The 18,487-nt window shown below is 43.5% G+C and overlaps 1 protein-coding gene across 1 annotated transcript in view; it reads left to right on the forward strand.

Annotated features, from left to right (window-relative positions):
• Window positions 1-2,164: 2,164 nt before the first annotated feature.
• Window positions 2,165-18,487, forward strand: part of DGKZ (diacylglycerol kinase zeta) — a 179,420-nt gene continuing 163,097 nt past the window's right edge. Inside the window, exon 1 of the mRNA XM_040409150.1 lies at window positions 2,165-2,748. Coding sequence (XP_040265084.1) covers window positions 2,579-2,748 — 170 coding nt within the window. The 5' untranslated portion in view covers window positions 2,165-2,578. The remainder of the gene's footprint in view (window positions 2,749-18,487) is intronic.

Consider the following 18,487-nt stretch of genomic DNA (forward strand, 5'->3'; position numbering starts at 1 on the left):
AATCCAGATATCAGGCAAAAGTCAGTACACAGATAGACAGATAAGTTAACTGCACACCTTTACAGGACAGTAGAGTACTAACAGCTATTGCTCACACATCTATCACTTGGAAGGTGCCTAAATACTCTGAGGTGACCAGCCACTGGCTGGGGAAGAGTATTGGTGCGTGATGGCCCCTGTCTGCAGAGCCAGGCAGGGAGCAGGCCTCGTCCTGCAAAGAGGGATCAGGAGAATGCTGTCCTGGTGGCTGCAACCAGTGGGAGGAACAGGTAGGATGCTGACAGGCGCAAACCACCGAAAAGAGGGACAGGTGAGCACTGCCGCACACGTGCCCACCTAAATGAGTGAGGCAACGGGCACAGGCTGCCACCATAACATGTATCATGCCATATTTTGTATCCATGTTGTATGGTTCCATAATATAGCACCTGTTCTCTGCTGTGGGTCCATGCTGTATCTCCATGTGCCCCCAACTGTACCAAGAAACTTCATGTACAATGTTGGGGCCAAGCAGTCAAAAACAGCAGAAGGAGGGAGACGCGACACATAGAGGTGACATGTTCAACAGTTCTTTACTGGGGGAACAGCAAACTTGGAGAGGCACAATTACCGACAATCAGGGGTGCAGTATAGCCAGATAGCTACACGGGACTTAAATGGATGGAACTTCTCCACACAGCTGCCCTCAGGTTTCTAAAGATGCTAAACATTGGACAGCCCAAGTCACACACTTGGGCCACATGCTAACTTAAGACTCATTCACACGTCAGTGTTTCATGGACGTGTGCTGTAGGTGTTCTCCGCGGACAGCACACGTCCCCATTCATTTAAATGTGTGTATTCACACATCAGTGTTTGTCAAGATGGATCTTCATTGCCTTTAAGAGCCATGCTCGACTATTTAGCACGGTCCGTGGGTCTGTGTTTTCAGCGCCGATGCATGTCCTATCTTGGTCCGTGTTCTCGGATCCCTCACGCCCATTATAGTCAATGAGTCAGTGAAAACCACGGATGCAACACGGATGCCATCCGTGTTGCATCCGTGTTTCACGGATCATTAAGAAGAGATGCTTTGAAAATTATTTTTCAGCTGTTCAGTGTCAGTGAAACACGGATGCAACACGGACAGCAAAAAACGGACACACGGACCCAACACGGATCCTTTACGGACAGCTTCACGGATGCATCACTGACCACCTGCTCACTGATTAAAGCACGGACACGGATGTGTGAATGAGGCTTTACAGCAGCACACTAGAATTCCACTGGCAGGAATGAGGTTAACCTATAAAGTGCTTCCTGAGATCCTCTGGGGTCGGGCATGTAGCCTTCCTGGGATCCTCTGGGGTGGGGCATGTAGCCTTCCTGGGATCCTCTGGGGTGGGGCATGTAGCCAGACAAACAAGACCACGATGGAGAGCCAAAGCAGCACCCCTCCCTTCCCTTACCAATATGGTAACACCGCCTCCTACGTGGCTGGCTACACTGTCCCTCCACAGAAGTCCACCAAGGCTGCCAACGTAGATAAACTAAACATTTTGAGAATGCATATAGATCTATAATATATCAAACTTGATATGAATATGCTTCACTACACCTTATAGAAATACTCTCCCCTAGAAGCAACCGTATATTATGGGGTCTCACGAAACCACCACGCCATGGTACATGGGCAGTCCATAGAACAGGCCCTCTTCTACTGCCATACAGGCTGCATGCACGAGGCTCTGCCTTGTGCACAAGCCTTTTTCTGGATCCATCACACAGCCCTGATTTAACAAAGTTAACACTAACCTGATATACATAAGAGGCTCCAGGGGCGAAGCACAATATGACATGATCAATACCCAGTAATGACTTGTCACATCTAACAAGTGTGCACGTTTCTTCCCTATGCAATGTGATATAGGTACAAACCCCCCAGCTGTGTGCTCTCTGCACTCTTACATGTGGCTGGTCTAGCAGTGCAGGGTTAATTACAGTCTCTAAGGTGACACAATGAGCATTATTATATTAGCTGGTCTCCTCCTTCCCCCACAGGGCACGCAGGCTGGCTCTCTGACTGCGCTGTCACATAGCCTCTTACCCACCCCATCAGTCTCACTCCCTATTCACTCCTCTTTTTCACAGTTGGTCTATTTCACAGATATCTCTCTCTCTCTGCCAGCCCTGAACTTAGACTTGACTTCACCATCTTGCATTGCACTTACACCCCTTCCCCATGCTCACAGATCGCCTCTAGTGCACCCATCTATATCACCCTTTGCTCCTATCTTTGCTTTTTCCAACTCCTCCCCCCTCTCCGTCCTCCTTCCTTCTCTCCCCTGGCTGGTGTGTACACTTCACCTTCCTCCCATCTACACTGTATCTTTCTTTTATCCCATTGTTATCATTATATCCAATCCTGCACCCAACTTCTCCATTGACCTGTACTGTTCCTTGCTGCCTCACTTCATCCTTCTTTCCTCTTCTCTCCCCTTCCATCACATTTCCCTTCTCACCTCTTCTTTTTCTCCCTGGTTGAACTTCCTGCCATTATTTCACACCATCCTTAGCAGACTGAAGGTAAGTCCCCAGCATGGCAGAAGGAGGGCATGACGAGGACAGACGGGTACCAAGCCTGCATGGGGTGGATGAGGAAGAAGAGATGAGAGCTGGACTTTCCACCATGCCTCAATTTAAAGACCCAGCACAGGGAAATACAGACAACCTGCTGCCGCTTTACATGAAGAAGCAGTTGTCATACAGGTAAGCGACCACCTTTTATATATGTCACCCATCTGAAAACATTATTTTGCGTAGGATCCAGTCTAATGTGTTTTTATGTATAGCTGAGCTATCACTCTGCATTGATCCTATATCATATACTGACTGGATACGCTAGGGATGTAGCAGAGCTGATTGTGGAACAAGTCATCATCACAGCGTCAGGGAGCGATATCTGTGATTTTATAAAGTAGGGCAGATCAAGCTGGTCATAGACCAGGAATAATTCAATTGGTTTATGGTAGTGACAAGGATCCCCTGACATCAAGTATCATATGGGGATTTCTAATCCTATAGCAGTGGTCTCCAGCTTTTGCAAAACTACAACTCCCAGCATATCACAACAGCCGCAGACTATCTCATATCTATCTATCTTATATCTATCATCAAAATGCAGACTCGATGATTATAAAGGGGTTGTCCAGGATTAGAAAAATATAGCTGCTTTCTTCCAAAAACAGCACCACCCCCTGTCCACAGGTTGTGTGTGGTATTGCAGTTCTGCCCCATTGAATCCAATGGGGCTCAGCTGCAATACGAGAGACAACCTGTGGATAGGGGGTGGTGCTATTTTTGGAAAAAAGCAACAATGTTTTTCTAATTCTGGACAACCCCTTTAAGGACTACTTCAGCTCTGCTACATCTGTCCTTATCACTTACTTTGCTTATTTACAGCATACATTTTTTATGTTTCATAATTCCCATCCAATCCAGTTGGACATTGGAACATCCAAATCGATGCGTATATACACACAATACAAGTAAATAATCATATATACGGTAGTTATTTAATATCTTTTTAATCACTATGTCATGAACAGAATGTCTGTCCTCCGGTCCTGGACTCATGCGAGCTATTAGCGTGCAGCCGGGGGGGGGGGGGGGGGGGGGGGGGGGGGGGAGCCAGAGGGGTTTGTATTCATGGAATTGTTAAAGGGGTTGTCTCATCTGAGACAATGGGGGCATATCGCTAGGATATGCCCCCATTGTCTGATAGGTGCGGGTCCCACCTCTGGGACTAGCACCTATCTCCTAAACGGAGCCCTGAAAATGGTGGAGGGCGAGCTGCGCATGTACAGCCGCCCTCCATCCATTTTCTATGGGGCCGCCGAAAATAGCCGAGCGCTGGGTAGGCTCACAGAAGTAAAGGGGAGCGGTGGCCCGTCATGCACATTCACTTCTATGGGGAGAGCGCTTGATGGTGGCTGGACCAGAGTCCTCCAGCCACCACTCTGCCCGCTCCGTTTTCGATAGAGGTGTGAGTCCCAGTGGTGGGACCTGCACCTATCAGACGATGGCGGCATATCCTAGCAATATGCCCCCATTGTCTTAGATGAGACAACCCCTTTAATGCTCATGCACACAACCAAACTCGTAGTTGTACGGAGCCGTAGTAAGGCGTCCATAGAAGCCTTACTTATACAGATGCATGCCTCCAATTGCATTCATATGGAAAAAATTATAATTCAGATGCCGTATTTTTGGAGGTAAAATCTGGTAGTACAGAGAATATCTTCCTGATACGATACTTTATGGAGGCACCATATGGCGGCACTCTAGAGTGTATCACAGATTTGCAGTCTTGGGCTGCAGGGTCTCTCTGTGCCTAAGCATAGCATGAGGTCATTTTGTCTTCCTCTTAGGTCAAAAATCTGCCCCAGCCAATTCTTAGTTATATCTCTTTCTGCAAAAACTGAAGAAAAAACAGTATGGCGCTGATAGCAGCTCCAACATGTCTTGACGCTATTTCTGAAAGTCCTGAATGGTCATTTTCCTCATTTATAGGAAAACGAAAGGGATAAACTATTCGTAGGCATATAAAACATGTTGACAGCTGTACTGGTGCCATCTTGTTTGTCAACGTCTTGCCGCTTTAAAGGAACACTACGGGCAACAAAATACTCTTATGTGATGCCCATTAGAGCGCCTGGGAGGTGGTTCCGGAGCATGACATGGGCGTTCAAAGAATACCAATGGGAATATCCCCGTGTCAGACACCTCAAAGTCTGCAAAAGACATAACACAGGGTATCACTTTTGCCTGGAACGTTCCTTTTGTTCATATATGAAAAATATTTGTGGACATATGGCAGGCTTAAAGGGGTTGTGCCACCAGTAAATGTTATTTTAATATAATTTACCATGAAAGACTAGTACTTTTGATAATTTACTTTCTGTTACAAAAATATTCCAGTTGTGAGATATTATCTTTATTTCATTATAATGTCTCCCCCTGGTGTTTAATCTGTATAGCAATGTGCACGTCCACCTACTGAGGTGGTCGCCCATGCTCAGGTCCATCCTGCTACCAGCCGTATCTGCTGTCAGAAGCTGTGGCAGTTACAGGGAGAGAGCTGCGGTAGAAAGGACACTCCCCCTGAGCTGTGATAGGGAGAGGGCTGCAGCGGAAAAGACACGTCCCCTGAGCTCCTAGAGTGAAGAGACTCTAGCAGAGCAATTAGAGCAATGAATGTGGAGATCTCTAGATCCATATGAGGTACAGGGCTGGTTCTAGCTTAGGAAGAAAGAGATTGTCATGTACAATATGATGTCTGATTGTCATTTTTTTACATCGGTCATGGCATCCCATATTTAAAGGGAACCTGTCATGTTATACTGTACGTGCGGTCCTATCTGTGAGCAGCATGACACAGAGCAGAAGGAGCTGAGCAGATTGATATATAGTTTTGCTTGAAAAGGTTCAATATAAGGGCCCATTCACACGACCATATGGCCAATGTGCCTGGGTTGGGGACCGCAAATAGCGGGTCTGCAAAACACAGGCACTGGCCATGTGAACTCCGTACTGTGGTGCAGACCCATTGACTTGAATGGGTCTGCAATCTGCAAGATATGGCAAAAGATAGGACATGTCCTATCTTTTGTGGAGCGTGGGCACAGATTGGAAGCACTTCCATGGGCTTTAGGGTCCGTGCCTCTGCCTCACAAAACAAAAGATAGGATATGTCCTACCCTTTGCCTTATCTAGCTGATCTCGGACCCATTCAAATCAATGGGTCCGCACCACAATATGGAGCTCACACGGCCAGTGCCCATACGGTCGTGTGAATGGGACCCTACTTGTACTTTATTCATCAAAATCTCTTTCTATTTCGGGAGTCCAGTGAGATCAGTGATTGACGGCTGTCTCTGCTTGCGCACTCAGTGAGCCAGACCGCCAACTGGACTCCTAAGCATACAAAAAGATTTTGATGAATGACATACAATTTATACAGAATTTTTCCCCACAAACCTATACTGTATATCAATCTGCTCAGCTCCTCCCGCCACTTAGACACCATGTTCCAGTTAAATAATTCTTCTGCTGTGACACATTGCATAAAAAAAAAAAAAGTTTCTATCTCTACTATTACAAAGTAATAGTAAAGCAAATGGCTGAGACTGTCCCATGGGGTACAATGCATATATTTCAATGAGTCTGAATACTTTTGTAATTGCCTGTAATTAAAAATGTATTATAGCTACTGAGTTATTCAATGAATGAGTCTATCTGTATAGCGCCACCTGCTGTTTGGTCTTTTTCTAATTTCTCCGCCGTGCTCACTGCGATGGAAGCACATGCTCAGTTCCATCCTTCAACTGCCACTAGCTGCAGCAGACAGGTCATGCCCTTCGAGAAAAGACGCACCCCCTAAGGTGCCAGAATGAAATAAATCTAGCAGAATAATTGGAGCAATTAATTATTCAACTGCCACCAGCCATATCTGCCGTTAGAAGCTGTGGCTGTTACAGGGAGAGAGCTGTAGCGGAAAGAAAAAGACACGCCCCTTGAGACAGGACACGCCCCCTGAGCTCCTAGCCTGCAGAAGATCTAGCAGAGCAACTGGAGCAATGAATGGGGAGATCTCTGGATCCATGTGAGGTAGTACAGGGCTGGTTCTAGCTTTATTAGAAAGAGGATGGCATGTACTATATACTATATGATATCTTATTTTCATTTCTTACCTTGATCTGGGCCGGTATGAATGAAATATAACATTTAAGAATGCGTGTTGGGTAAATGCACATGTGGTGGAAGTGTAATAAATTTGAGGGCTACATAGACTTACCCATAGACTTCCCATACACTGCAGACTATTATGTGAGCAGTTAAAGGGTGCAAGTATTCTCTCTGCATGGATACATCCACACAATGCTGCTTACATAACTGTGTACACATTCGGTGGGGACTAAACTTCAACTAGGAAGGCTTCTAAACACAATGCTAGATTGACTTAGCTTTGCCAGGCTCCCGCCGGGTTAATAACCTGTAAGTGTGCTTAACATCTTTGTATAGACCCTGCTGTGAGTGGCACTATTACACCGAGTCATGTGTGCCCTGCTGAATGCCGCTTTCAGATCTGTATCTTGAAGGAGAAGTTTTGTGTCAATTACTTAAGGCAATTATACCAAGAAATTGTTCTTTTATTCCAGAGCTGCCTATTACTGTTATTTGTATGTAGTGCTTTACCATTGTGTGTGCATGTGTGTGTTGTACAAGATTTCTCCCTCAAACTAAAAAAAACGACATAAAAAAATCCCAAAAAATATTCTACAGTTTTCAAACAAGCACTTGGATCTGAATAGTTTTGTAATTGCATGTAATTAAAAATGTTGTATAGCCACTGAGTTATTCAATAAAATGTACCTGTATAGCGCCACCTACTGTTTTTTTTTTCTAATTTATCTGTCCACCACACTGAGGTGGATGCACATGCTCAGTTCCACCTTTCAACTGTCACTAGCTGCAGCAGAAAGGACACCACCCCTGAGCTGCCACCTTGAAATAAATATAGCACAGCAATGGATGGGGAGATCTCTGGATCCATGTGAGGTACAGGGATTTTTCTAAATTTATTAGAGATTCTCATGTACAATATGATTTTTTTTTTTACAATAATCATAGGAGTATAAGGGTTTGATTTGTCGTCTTGTGTCAGATTTTTAAAATGATATTCAGCCATTCCTCAGCTATGTCTGTTTCTAGGGGAAAAAAATCAATATGGCAGCTATTATAAGGGTTAACACCCAGACTCCGAAATAGCAGACCTGTCTAGTTGTTCTATGGAGGATGAGGACCCTTACCATGGCCCATGTATGATCTAGGAGTCTGTGAAAGCCTAATGTCAACCCTTATGGGAATTGAAATGGGCACCATGGTTGCCACCATATGTGCTTGCTCTCCAGGACTATCTGGTAGACACTTGTAGAGGAAACCTCCCAAATTCCTGGTGGACTACAACAAGAATAGGCAAGGCGCCTAAGGATTGCATTGCCAAATTAAAATGTAAATGCCGCCCATTGCTCTATTCTTTCACCAGAATGCTTTCTTGGCAGTGTAGATGGAAGATGGACGCAACAACCTCTGTGTATACATGACATATGCATGTTCACAGTTAAAGAGGTTGGCCACTTCCCGGCTACTGTTGACTAAAGTGTATGTAAGATGACACTTATTAATATAGCCTTTGTTCATTTTCTGAGCCATTTTCTATTTTTCATAAGCCGTGTCCCCTTGTTGGGCAATTCTTCTATGTTGTCCACATGGAGGTCCTGTCCATAAGATGGCCGATGGAGGGTCACGTGACCAGGCAAAAATAACTCCAGACACATAACTCAGCCTTTCCCACTCAAATACACCACACCTGCCATCTGCACTTGCAATGTTGAGAGTTTTGTGCAGGTGCGGTGTATTTGAATGGAGGAGGATGAGTGATTGGTCTGGTCACATGACCCTCCATCAGCAGCCATTTTATGGACAGGACCTCTATGCGGACAACACAAAAGACTTGGCCGTCTATGAAATATAGCAAATGGTGCAGAATATCAACAAAGACTATATTAGTAAGTGCCATATAGTGGTCTTTCAAACACATTGAGCCAGAAAGTGGTCAACCCCTTTAGGTTAATATTTTTTTTGTAATCAATGCACATTCAGGACTTTTCATTAACACCATTAAATAGGATATCTTTTATATAGTTATTGGTTCCAAGGCCAGATCCAAATTATCCTCTGCTAGAGATTAGTGACCATGTTTGATAAAGGGCCAGTCTGACACGGTTAAAATTCTTCTTAAAATTGCAAGTTACCTGCCATTTTTCTCCCATAAGGAAACATTGCGGGCATGCATCAGTCGCAGTAACCCACGATCTTTTGATGACATGACCAAAAAGTCGTCATGGAGTCCTAGCTGATGGCTGCTGTGATCAGAAATAAACTAGGGGCGTTGGTCAAATCATGGAGAGGGGGTTCTTCATCTAGGAACAGGTTTAGGATTGTGTAAGAGCCGGTTGATGTGTTTTCTCCAGTTCTTATCGTGTTTCCTAGCTATGAGGACTGAGCAGTCTGTCAGTAATCTCATTCATAATCAGCCATATAAAGGTACAATGTTTGCTTTCTCCTTCCCTGCGTACACGGCGAGTCCTAGCGGCTCAACTCGAACCCGAATACACAAATATTAGGGTCTTTAACACTTGCGTTGTTGGATTCCGGCAGGCAGTTCCGTCGCTGGAACTGCCTGCCGGGTCTGGCAATCTGTATGCAAACAGATATCATTTGTAGACGGATCCGGATGCGGTTAAGTCTCACAAATTCATTGCAATACTGGATCCGTCTCTCCAGTTGTCATCAGGAAAAACGGATCCGGGTTTTTCCAGAACATTTGGGGCCGGATCCGGCATTAATGCATTTCAATGGAAAATAATGCCAGATCTGGCATTCCGGTAAGTGCTCCGGAATTTCGGACTGAGAAAATACCGCGGCATGCTGCGGTATTTTCTCTGTCCAAAAACCGTACAGTGACTGAACTGAAGACATCCTGATGCATACTGAACGGATTGCTCTCCATTCAGAATGCATTAGGATAAAACTGATCAGTTTTTTTCCGGTATTGAGCCCTTAGGACGGAACTCAATACCGGAGAAGTTTAACGCAAGTGTCTCTCCTGTGACTCAGCTACAGGGATACTATTTTATGGACATTGTGGTGATACTGTTATATGGTCACAATCGGTGTATTGTACATGAGCACCACCATACCCAATATGATTAAATGGACAAAACTATTTCTCATTGCTATTATATTGGTGTTATATCAGTTAGTATTATTATACTGTATGGTTATAGTATTGTTTATTATTGTATGGAGTCTGCTATTTCTCATTGGTATTATATTGGTGTTATATCAGTTAGTATTATTATACTGTATGGTTATAGTATTGTTTATTATTGTATGGAGTCTGCTATTTCTCATTGGTATTATATTGATTGGTATTTTTATATGGTCATAGTATCCTTTATTATTATATGAACACTGCTGCATCTTATGTTGACAGCTTAGTTGGTAGTGTGATATAGGCAGCATAGGTGGTAATATAATAACACTACTATGTATGCTATTATTATAAATGTATTGAATACAAACACTGGTATGCTTTATGGGCACTCATTTGGTGGTCAGCATTTTATAGAAAGTTGATGGCACTGTTGCTATACTGTATATCGCTGACATATTATTATACTGTATTGTATAAGATTATATTATGAAGAGATTCTGTTAGCGCCCGTGCTTCCTACAATAGGAGCAGCAGGAAACAGCCAATGTAAGCAAAGTCTATTGTTCTTTATGTAGACCTGGAATGTGATTTTTATTTTTGGTTTTACGCTTTACAGACTTACATGATGAAGATACAACCTAAAGCTAATGTGTCATTATAAAAAATGTCTCTGCAGGTGATTGTGTATATCATATCTTGTTCCTGACATTCGAATATTGAGGAACAGGACTTAAAGGGGTTAGCCAATCTTATGAAATGTCCCCCCATATGCCGGAGCCCTCATATTGAATATACTTAACTGGGTCCCCGCTCCCCGCGCCGCTCCTGGTCTCCCCACTGCCGCTGCTGCTTATCCCCGTGCGCGGATGAAAACATCCGTGTCGGGGGGAGCAGCCAATGGCAGAAGGGGACTATCCTCCCTAGCGTCACCTGCGATGCTAGGGAGTCTCGTCCCCATCCCCGGACACCGGATGTTTTCATCTGTGCAAGGGGAGAAGCAGCAGCGGCGGTGCGGGGACCAGGAGCGGCGCGGGGAGCCAGGTAAGTATATTCAGGGTGGGGGGCCTGGCATTTTGGGGGGCTTTTTATAGGATTGGATAACCCCTTTAAAGGGGTTATCAAACCCCTATAATGCCCCCAAAATTGGCAGGCACCACACTGCATCTCCCTAGTATCGCGGGTGACGCTCAACAGGGTTGGATAACCCCTTTAAGCTCTCTGCATATTTAGGGCTCATTCAGATGACAGTATATTTGTGTCCGCGTTTATTCCGCAGTTTTGCAGAACGGATGCAGAACCATTCATTTCAATGAGGCCACAAAAGATGCTGACAGCACACTGTGTGCTGTCCGCATACGTACTACCGTTCCGTGGTCCAGCAAAAAAAGATAGACCAGAACAGATACGTCGTCTGAATGAGCCCTTACTCAGATATCCTAGCAAAATTGTTCAGATAGTGAAAATGTATTGGACATTTTCCCACCTTAAGTATTATCCTGCTGATTTTACTAGGATAGCAAGTAAAATGTGATTAATCAGGAACTCATGACAGAACTCATGACAGGATGGAAGATCTTGCATGGCTAGATTCATCAGTTTGTATTTGCATTGCTCCAAATGAAGTTTAAAAGGGTTTTCCGACTTTTTCATACTGATGACCTATCCTCGGGATAGATCATCAGTATCTAATCAGGACCCCCGCCGATCAGCTGTTTAAAGAGACCACAGTGTCTTCTGGCAGCTTACCAAGCACAGCGCCGTACATTGCATAGTGGCTGTGCTTGGTATTGCAGCTCAGCCCCATTCTCTTGAATGAGCCATGTGAACATTAAACATGACGTCACTGGCCTAGGGTACGCTGCGAGCTGCTCATACGAGTGCTGCGGCCTTCTCAAACAGCTGATTGTTGGGGTTCCCAGGTGTAGGATATTGATAAACTATCCGGAGGATAGGTCTTCAGTCTAAAAAAGTCAGAAAAGTCCTTTAATACACTTGGACTGAGGAAACAAATTCTACAATTATATATTAAATAGTAAAATTCTGGGTAAAACTGCCACTGAAAGCAGGGGCCTGCACAGATCTTATAGGGCCCCATAGCAATAATTAGTACAGGCCCCCCTGCCCCACTCAGTTTCCCAGTATGCGTGCATCAAAGACTCCGAGGCAACCTGGAGCATAAAGCACCACTCCCCAGATCTCTCACAAGTTTATGATTATACTTATTAAGTGGAAGACATTTTTAATAAAAAACAATTAGAATTAAAAAAAGTCACATACTGCTTCACCCACTTTATCAGACTTCTGTGTCAGAAAAAGTGGAGCAGATGTTTCATAACTATGGCGCTCGTTCTGAACACTGCATTTCTCAATGTATTTACACCAGATGGCTGCCTTCCATTTTGTTTTGATCTAAGTAGGTAAAAATGCAGTCTCAATTAACTTTTTTGATATACAGTTGCAAGAAAAAGTATGTGAACCCTTTGGAATGATATGGATTTCTACACAAATTGGTCATAAAATATGATCTGATCTTCATCTAAGTCACAACAATAGACAATCACAGTCTGCTTAAACTAATAACACACAAATAATTAAATGTTACCATGTTTTTATTGAACACACCATGTAAACATTCACAGTGCAGGTGGAAAAAGTATGTGAACCCCTAGACTAATGACATCTCCAAGAGCTAATTAGAGTGAGGTGTCAGCCAACTGGAGTCCAATCAATGAGATGAGATTGGAGGTGTTGGTTACAGCTGCCCTGCCCTATAAAAAACACACACCAGTTCTGGGTTTGCTTTTCACAAGAAGCATTGCCTGATGTGAATGATGCCTCGCACAAAAGAGCTCTCAGAAGACCTACGATTAAGAATTGTTGACTTGCATAAAGCTGGAAAGGGTTATAAAAGTATCTCCAAAAGCCTTGCTGTTCATTAGTCCACGATAAGACTAATTGTCAATAAATGGAGAAAGTTCAGCACTGCTGCTACTCTCCCTAGGAGTGGCCATCCTGTAAAGACGACTGCAAGAGCACAGCGCAGACTGCTCAATGGAGGTGAAGAAGAATCCTGGAGTGTCAGCTAAAGACTTACAAAAGTCTCTGGCATATGCTAACATCCCTGTTAGCGAATCTACGATATACGTAAAACACTAAACAAGAATGGATTTCATGGGAGGATACCACAGAGGAAACCACTGCTGTCCAAAAAAACCATTGCTGCACGTTTACAGTTTGCACAAGAGCACCTGGATGTTCCACAGCAGTACTGGCAAAATATTCTGTGGACAGATGAAACCAAAGTTGAGCTGTTTGGAAGAAACACACAACACTATGTGTGGAGAAAAAGAGGCACAGCACACCAACATCAAAACCTCATCCTAACTGTGAAGTATGGTGGTGGGGGCATCATGGTTTGGGACTGCTTTGCTGCGTCAAGGCCTGGACGGATTGCTATCATCGAAGTAAAAATTAATTCCCAAGTTTATCAAGACATTTTGCAGGAGAACTGAAGCTCAACAGAAGATGGGTGTTGCAACAGGACAACGACCCAAAGCATAGAAGTAAATTAACAACAGAATGGCTTAAACAGAAGAAAATACGCCTTCTGGAGTGGCCCAGTCAGAGTCCTGACCTCAACCCGATTGAGATGCTGTGGCATGACCTCAAGAAAGCGATTCACACCAGACATCCCAAGAATATTGCTGAATTGAAACTGTTCTGTAAAGAGGAATGGTCAAGAATTACTCCTGACCGTTGTGCACGTCTGATCTGCAACTATAGGAAACATTTGGTTGAAGTTATTGCTGCCAAAGGAGGTTCAACCAGTTATTAAATCCAAGGGTTCACATACGTTTTCCACCTGCAATGTGAATGTTTACATGGTGTGTTAAAAAAAAAACATGGTAACATTTAAATTCTTTGTGTGTTATTAGTTCAAGCAGACTGTGATTGTCTATTGTTGTGACTTAGATGAAGATCAGATCACATTTTATGACCAATTTGTGCAGAAATCCATATAATTCCAAAGGGTTCACATACTTTTACTTGCAACTGTATCTGTATAATGGTCAGAGCTCAATTTTTTCTATTACTGTCCAGAGCTCCAAATCTTCTTTGCAGACACAGACATAAAAACGAACTTTCAGCCACCACTAGAGGGAGCTTAGGAGCTGTTTACTGTTTAAACCAGTATGCAGCAAGCTCCTAAGCTCCCTCTAGGGGTCACTGCAGGTAGTCATTGTAAGGGTCCATTCACACGTCCGCAAAATGGGTCCGGAATGTGCTGTCTGCATCCGCATTTGCGGATCTGCACTTCAGTTCCGCAAAAAAATAGAACATGTCCTATTCTTGTCCGCAATTGTGGACAAGAAAAGGCATTTTCTATGAGATTGCCGGCAATGTGCGGAACACACATTGCCGGTATCCATGTTTTGCAGATCCGCAAAACACATACGGACGTGTGAATGGACCCTAATCCACATTCATACGGATGATTTGGAGATCTGTATCAGAAAAACAAGGCTCTGACCACCTAGGTGACAACCAAAATGGTCACCGATATATATCCCATAGTAGTGGTTACCTTCTTCAGAAACCTGAGGATGAATCTGCCTATTTACTAATACTATTTAAATGCCTCCCAAGTGTCCTCTTTTGGAGGGACAGTCCCTCTTCTTGACCCAAGTCCCTCTGTCCCTCTTCGATCCTTAAATGTCCCTCTTTTTGACGTGCGGAATTAATGCATAAATGTGCATTAATACATTTACTAAATTGCTCCTTACTAAACTCTCTGTATAGTTTCTACCTGTATATTAGACCAGAACTTCATTATTTTGTGAAATTTGGACGTTAAAATACTTATAATTCAATGATTTATGTGCTAATATTTAAATGGATATTAAAGCGCAAGAAAAAAAATGTCCCTGGGGCTCGACGTGCTGTAAAAAACATAAAGGAACTTATACTCACCTAGCAGATGGAGTCAGTAATAATGCTTTGGGCGGAGTTAGAGGCGTGGCCTAGTATGAAAAAACTGCCATGATATGTACCGTAACTTTTGAAAATCTTTGCGATTTTCAAAAGTTGGGAGGTATGCACACATATCATAAATATATTTTTGTCATTTTGGAATGAGAACTGAGCGTCTCCTTTCTTTATTATAACATAGAGATATAGCTATGTTTATCGCTGGCTAAAATCATAACTGTGCCCGTCATGAGAGATTAGCACCTATCACTGAGTGCCCTCGAATTGCTTCACAGCTCTGCCTAAGCCCTGACATTACCCTTCCTCTCTGCTGCCTGATTACAATCCCCATGTCTTCCTATATAATTCCCTTGTGAATCTTTAGCACTTGGAAGTGGTGCTGCAGCAGAGAGCCTCATCCAAAACACCCCTGCATTTTTTTGTTAAAGGGGTCATTTGCTCAGGAAATGGTATGTACGTAATATAAAAAAATAAAAAAAAACAACAACATTACTCATCTTTCAAATCCCTTGCTGGTCCTGCATTGATGACATCATGTATATCAGTCACATGACCACTGCAGCCAATCACTGGTCTTAGCGGTGATGCTTGCATTTTTTGGCATGTGGCAGCTGAAGCCAGTGATTGGTGACTGTGGACGATGACTGTGATGAGGTCAATGCTGCAGGGCCGGCAGGGGTAAGAAGTATTATTTTTTTCTTTTTCATTTACATTTCCTGCTCTTAGGCAATGTTCTTAAAAGGTTTTTTTGAGACTTTACTACTGATGACCTATTCTCCGGATATGTGATTGGTGGGGGTCTGACACCTTGGATCCCCCACGATCAGCTGTTACAGTAGGGTCGTGGCCTTCTTGCAGCTTTCCCCAGGCTAGTGACATCACATTCATCAGTCACATGGACTAGGTACAGGCATGCTCAACCTGCGGCCCTCCAGCTGTTGTAAAACTACAACTCCCACAATGCCCTGCTGTCGGCTGATAGCTGTAGGCTGTTCGGGCATGCTGGGAGTTGTAGTTTTGTAATAGCTGGAGGGCCGCAGGTTGAGCATGCCTGGTCTAAGAGCAACTAAGCCTTATACAAGTGAATACTTGTGATACAAGTGATATTTGATATAACCAAAATACCCCTTTAAATGTGTTTTTTAAACCAGATATAACCAGAATACCCCTTTAAATATATTTTTTTAAGCAACAAAGCAAAATTGAACTCTTTTTTTCAGTTTTTATAGATTAATTGTCAAATTAATGTAATGTCTGTGGATATGTAATGTAATGTATATATGCAATATTAGGGCAGATACAGCAATAAATCCCAGAATCAGACCCCTATTTGTCAGGACTGGGACCTACTTTAGAGGACCCTAATTATCTGGGCATCCATGTACTCAGTAATCAGTTATCTGGATGAGACGTGAGAGGTAAAGTAGGAGACCTGGCACTTGGACAGGTGCACATTATTCTCCAGACATACAAGCAATAGAGATTAAAGAGGACCTTTCACTACTGTACAAAATAAAAACTAACTAGATCAGTGGGCAGAGCGGCGCCCAGGGGTCCACCTGCACTTACTAGTATGTCTGGGCGCCGCTCCGTTCGCCCGGTATAGGCTCCGGTGTCTGCGCTCTCTCTGACTGATTTCTTGTATGAGGCGTGACAGCTGCGATTGGCCAGCGCTGCAGCAAGACACGCCTCATACAAGAAATCAGTCAGAGGGAGCGCAGACACCGGAGCGGCGCCCAGACATACTAGTAAGTGCAGGGGGACCCCTGGGCGCTGCTCTGCCCACTGATCTAGTTAGTTTTTATTTTGTACAGTTGTGAAAGGTCCTCTTTAAGCTGACAACTCTCAGTGCATATTCATGAATGCAAAAAAGAAAGGTAGATCACCATAATGCACGTCTCCTCATCCACTCCATACAGGATCTGATTGGCCCACCAGAGTACCAAAGGATCCTCCGGTGGGCCCAAGCTCTGTCACTAAAATGGGCCTCCTTTTATTACACGGTCAGTGAAGTCTAGCAGAAGTTAATTTGGAGCCAGTAACAACCAGATATCTTATAAAACCTTATAGATGAAAGTCCTGAATATGCAATGACAACAAATATGACTTGAAATGGAATATGCATATATGCGCCCAAGGAACTTCAGTACGATGCTGACTCCGTATACCAAAATGTGGGGGTTAGCACTCACATAGCACCGCGCAACAATGATTTTGCTACTGAGAGAAAAACACGTGATTTATACTAAAATGAGCGCGCTGATTCCAAATATGAACTCGGAATTTGCCTGACACGTCTAGATTTTAAGTTATACATGCAAAGCCTATTCAGTTATAATATGAATGCATTACATTGGAGATATTGCAATGGACATGTCCAGACCTGTTCGGACCCATTCAGGCTGATGTCGGCAGTAAGTATATAAGGCAAGCTGGACGGATTTTGATAAAGTGATCTGTGATAGTGCTATCAGTTTTGAAACTTAAGATGGATAAATGCAAATGTGTTAACGATCCAGACAATTTCTGCTACATATGTGGCAAATACACTACTTGTGATCAGCGTAAGAATCTGACAAAGAGAGTGCGTCTTGCTTACAAGTATTACCTTGACTGTAAAATTGGAGATCAAGATAAAAGCTGGGCACCTCATGTTTGTTGCACGGTGTGTTAATCTGGGCTAATGCAGTGGTTGAATGGTAAAAGGAAAGGAATAGCTTTTGCAGTGCTTATGGTTTGGCGTGAGCAGAAAAACCACCATTCAGACTGTTACTTTTGCATGACTAAAATCGCCGGATATTCAAAGAGAAACAAGTCACAAATTGTGTATCCTGATTGTGAGTTTGCCCTTAAACCGGTACTGGTTTAAGAGCAGACTCACAGTCAGGATACACAATTTGTGACTTGTTGATGTATAGAATCCAGTGCCTTCCCGTCCCACAGCAGGAACGGCAATTGAAACAGACGGTTCTGATCCTGATGAAGAAGAAGATGTTGATTGTCACAATGTATTTCCTGATCCAGAACAACTGGAGGGTCAGTCGCACTTGCTGAGCCAATCAGATTTAGATGATCTGGTAAGAGATCTGTCATTATCTAAAGAAAAGTCAGAACTGCTAGCTTCTAGACTTCAGGAATGGAATTTGCTACAACGAGGCACCACAACTTCACACTTTCGTCATGGACACACCAAGTTAGCTGCTTACTATGCAATGGAAAGCGATGTCTGTTTCTGTACTGATATAAATGGTCTTGTGATGGAGTTAGATGGTACACATGTTCCCGATAAATGGAGGCTATTCATAGACTCTAGCAAAACAAGTTTGAAAGCTGTCTTGTTGCACAAGTTACATGACGAAAAACCATGTTCCATTGGCTCATGCGGTTGGAATGAAAGAGACCCAATGCATCTATGGAGTTAATTTTGAAAATGATCAAATACTCAGAACATGAATGGAAAATTTGTGCTGACCTGAAAGTGGTAGCATTGCTGCTTGGCCTACAGTTAGGGTACACAAAGCGTGTGTTTCTTGTGCCTATGGAACAGTCGTGATGACAACAAAATGAGACAGTGGCCTCTCAGAGTCGAGCACACAGTTGGTCAGTACAATGTACAACACAAATCACTGGTCGATCCACTTGAAGTTTATCTTCCACTTCTCATTAAACTTGGTTTAA

The sequence above is a fragment of the Bufo bufo genome, chromosome 10, assembly GCF_905171765.1.
Source record: "Bufo bufo chromosome 10, aBufBuf1.1, whole genome shotgun sequence".
Classification (NCBI taxonomy): domain Eukaryota; kingdom Metazoa; phylum Chordata; class Amphibia; order Anura; family Bufonidae; genus Bufo; species Bufo bufo.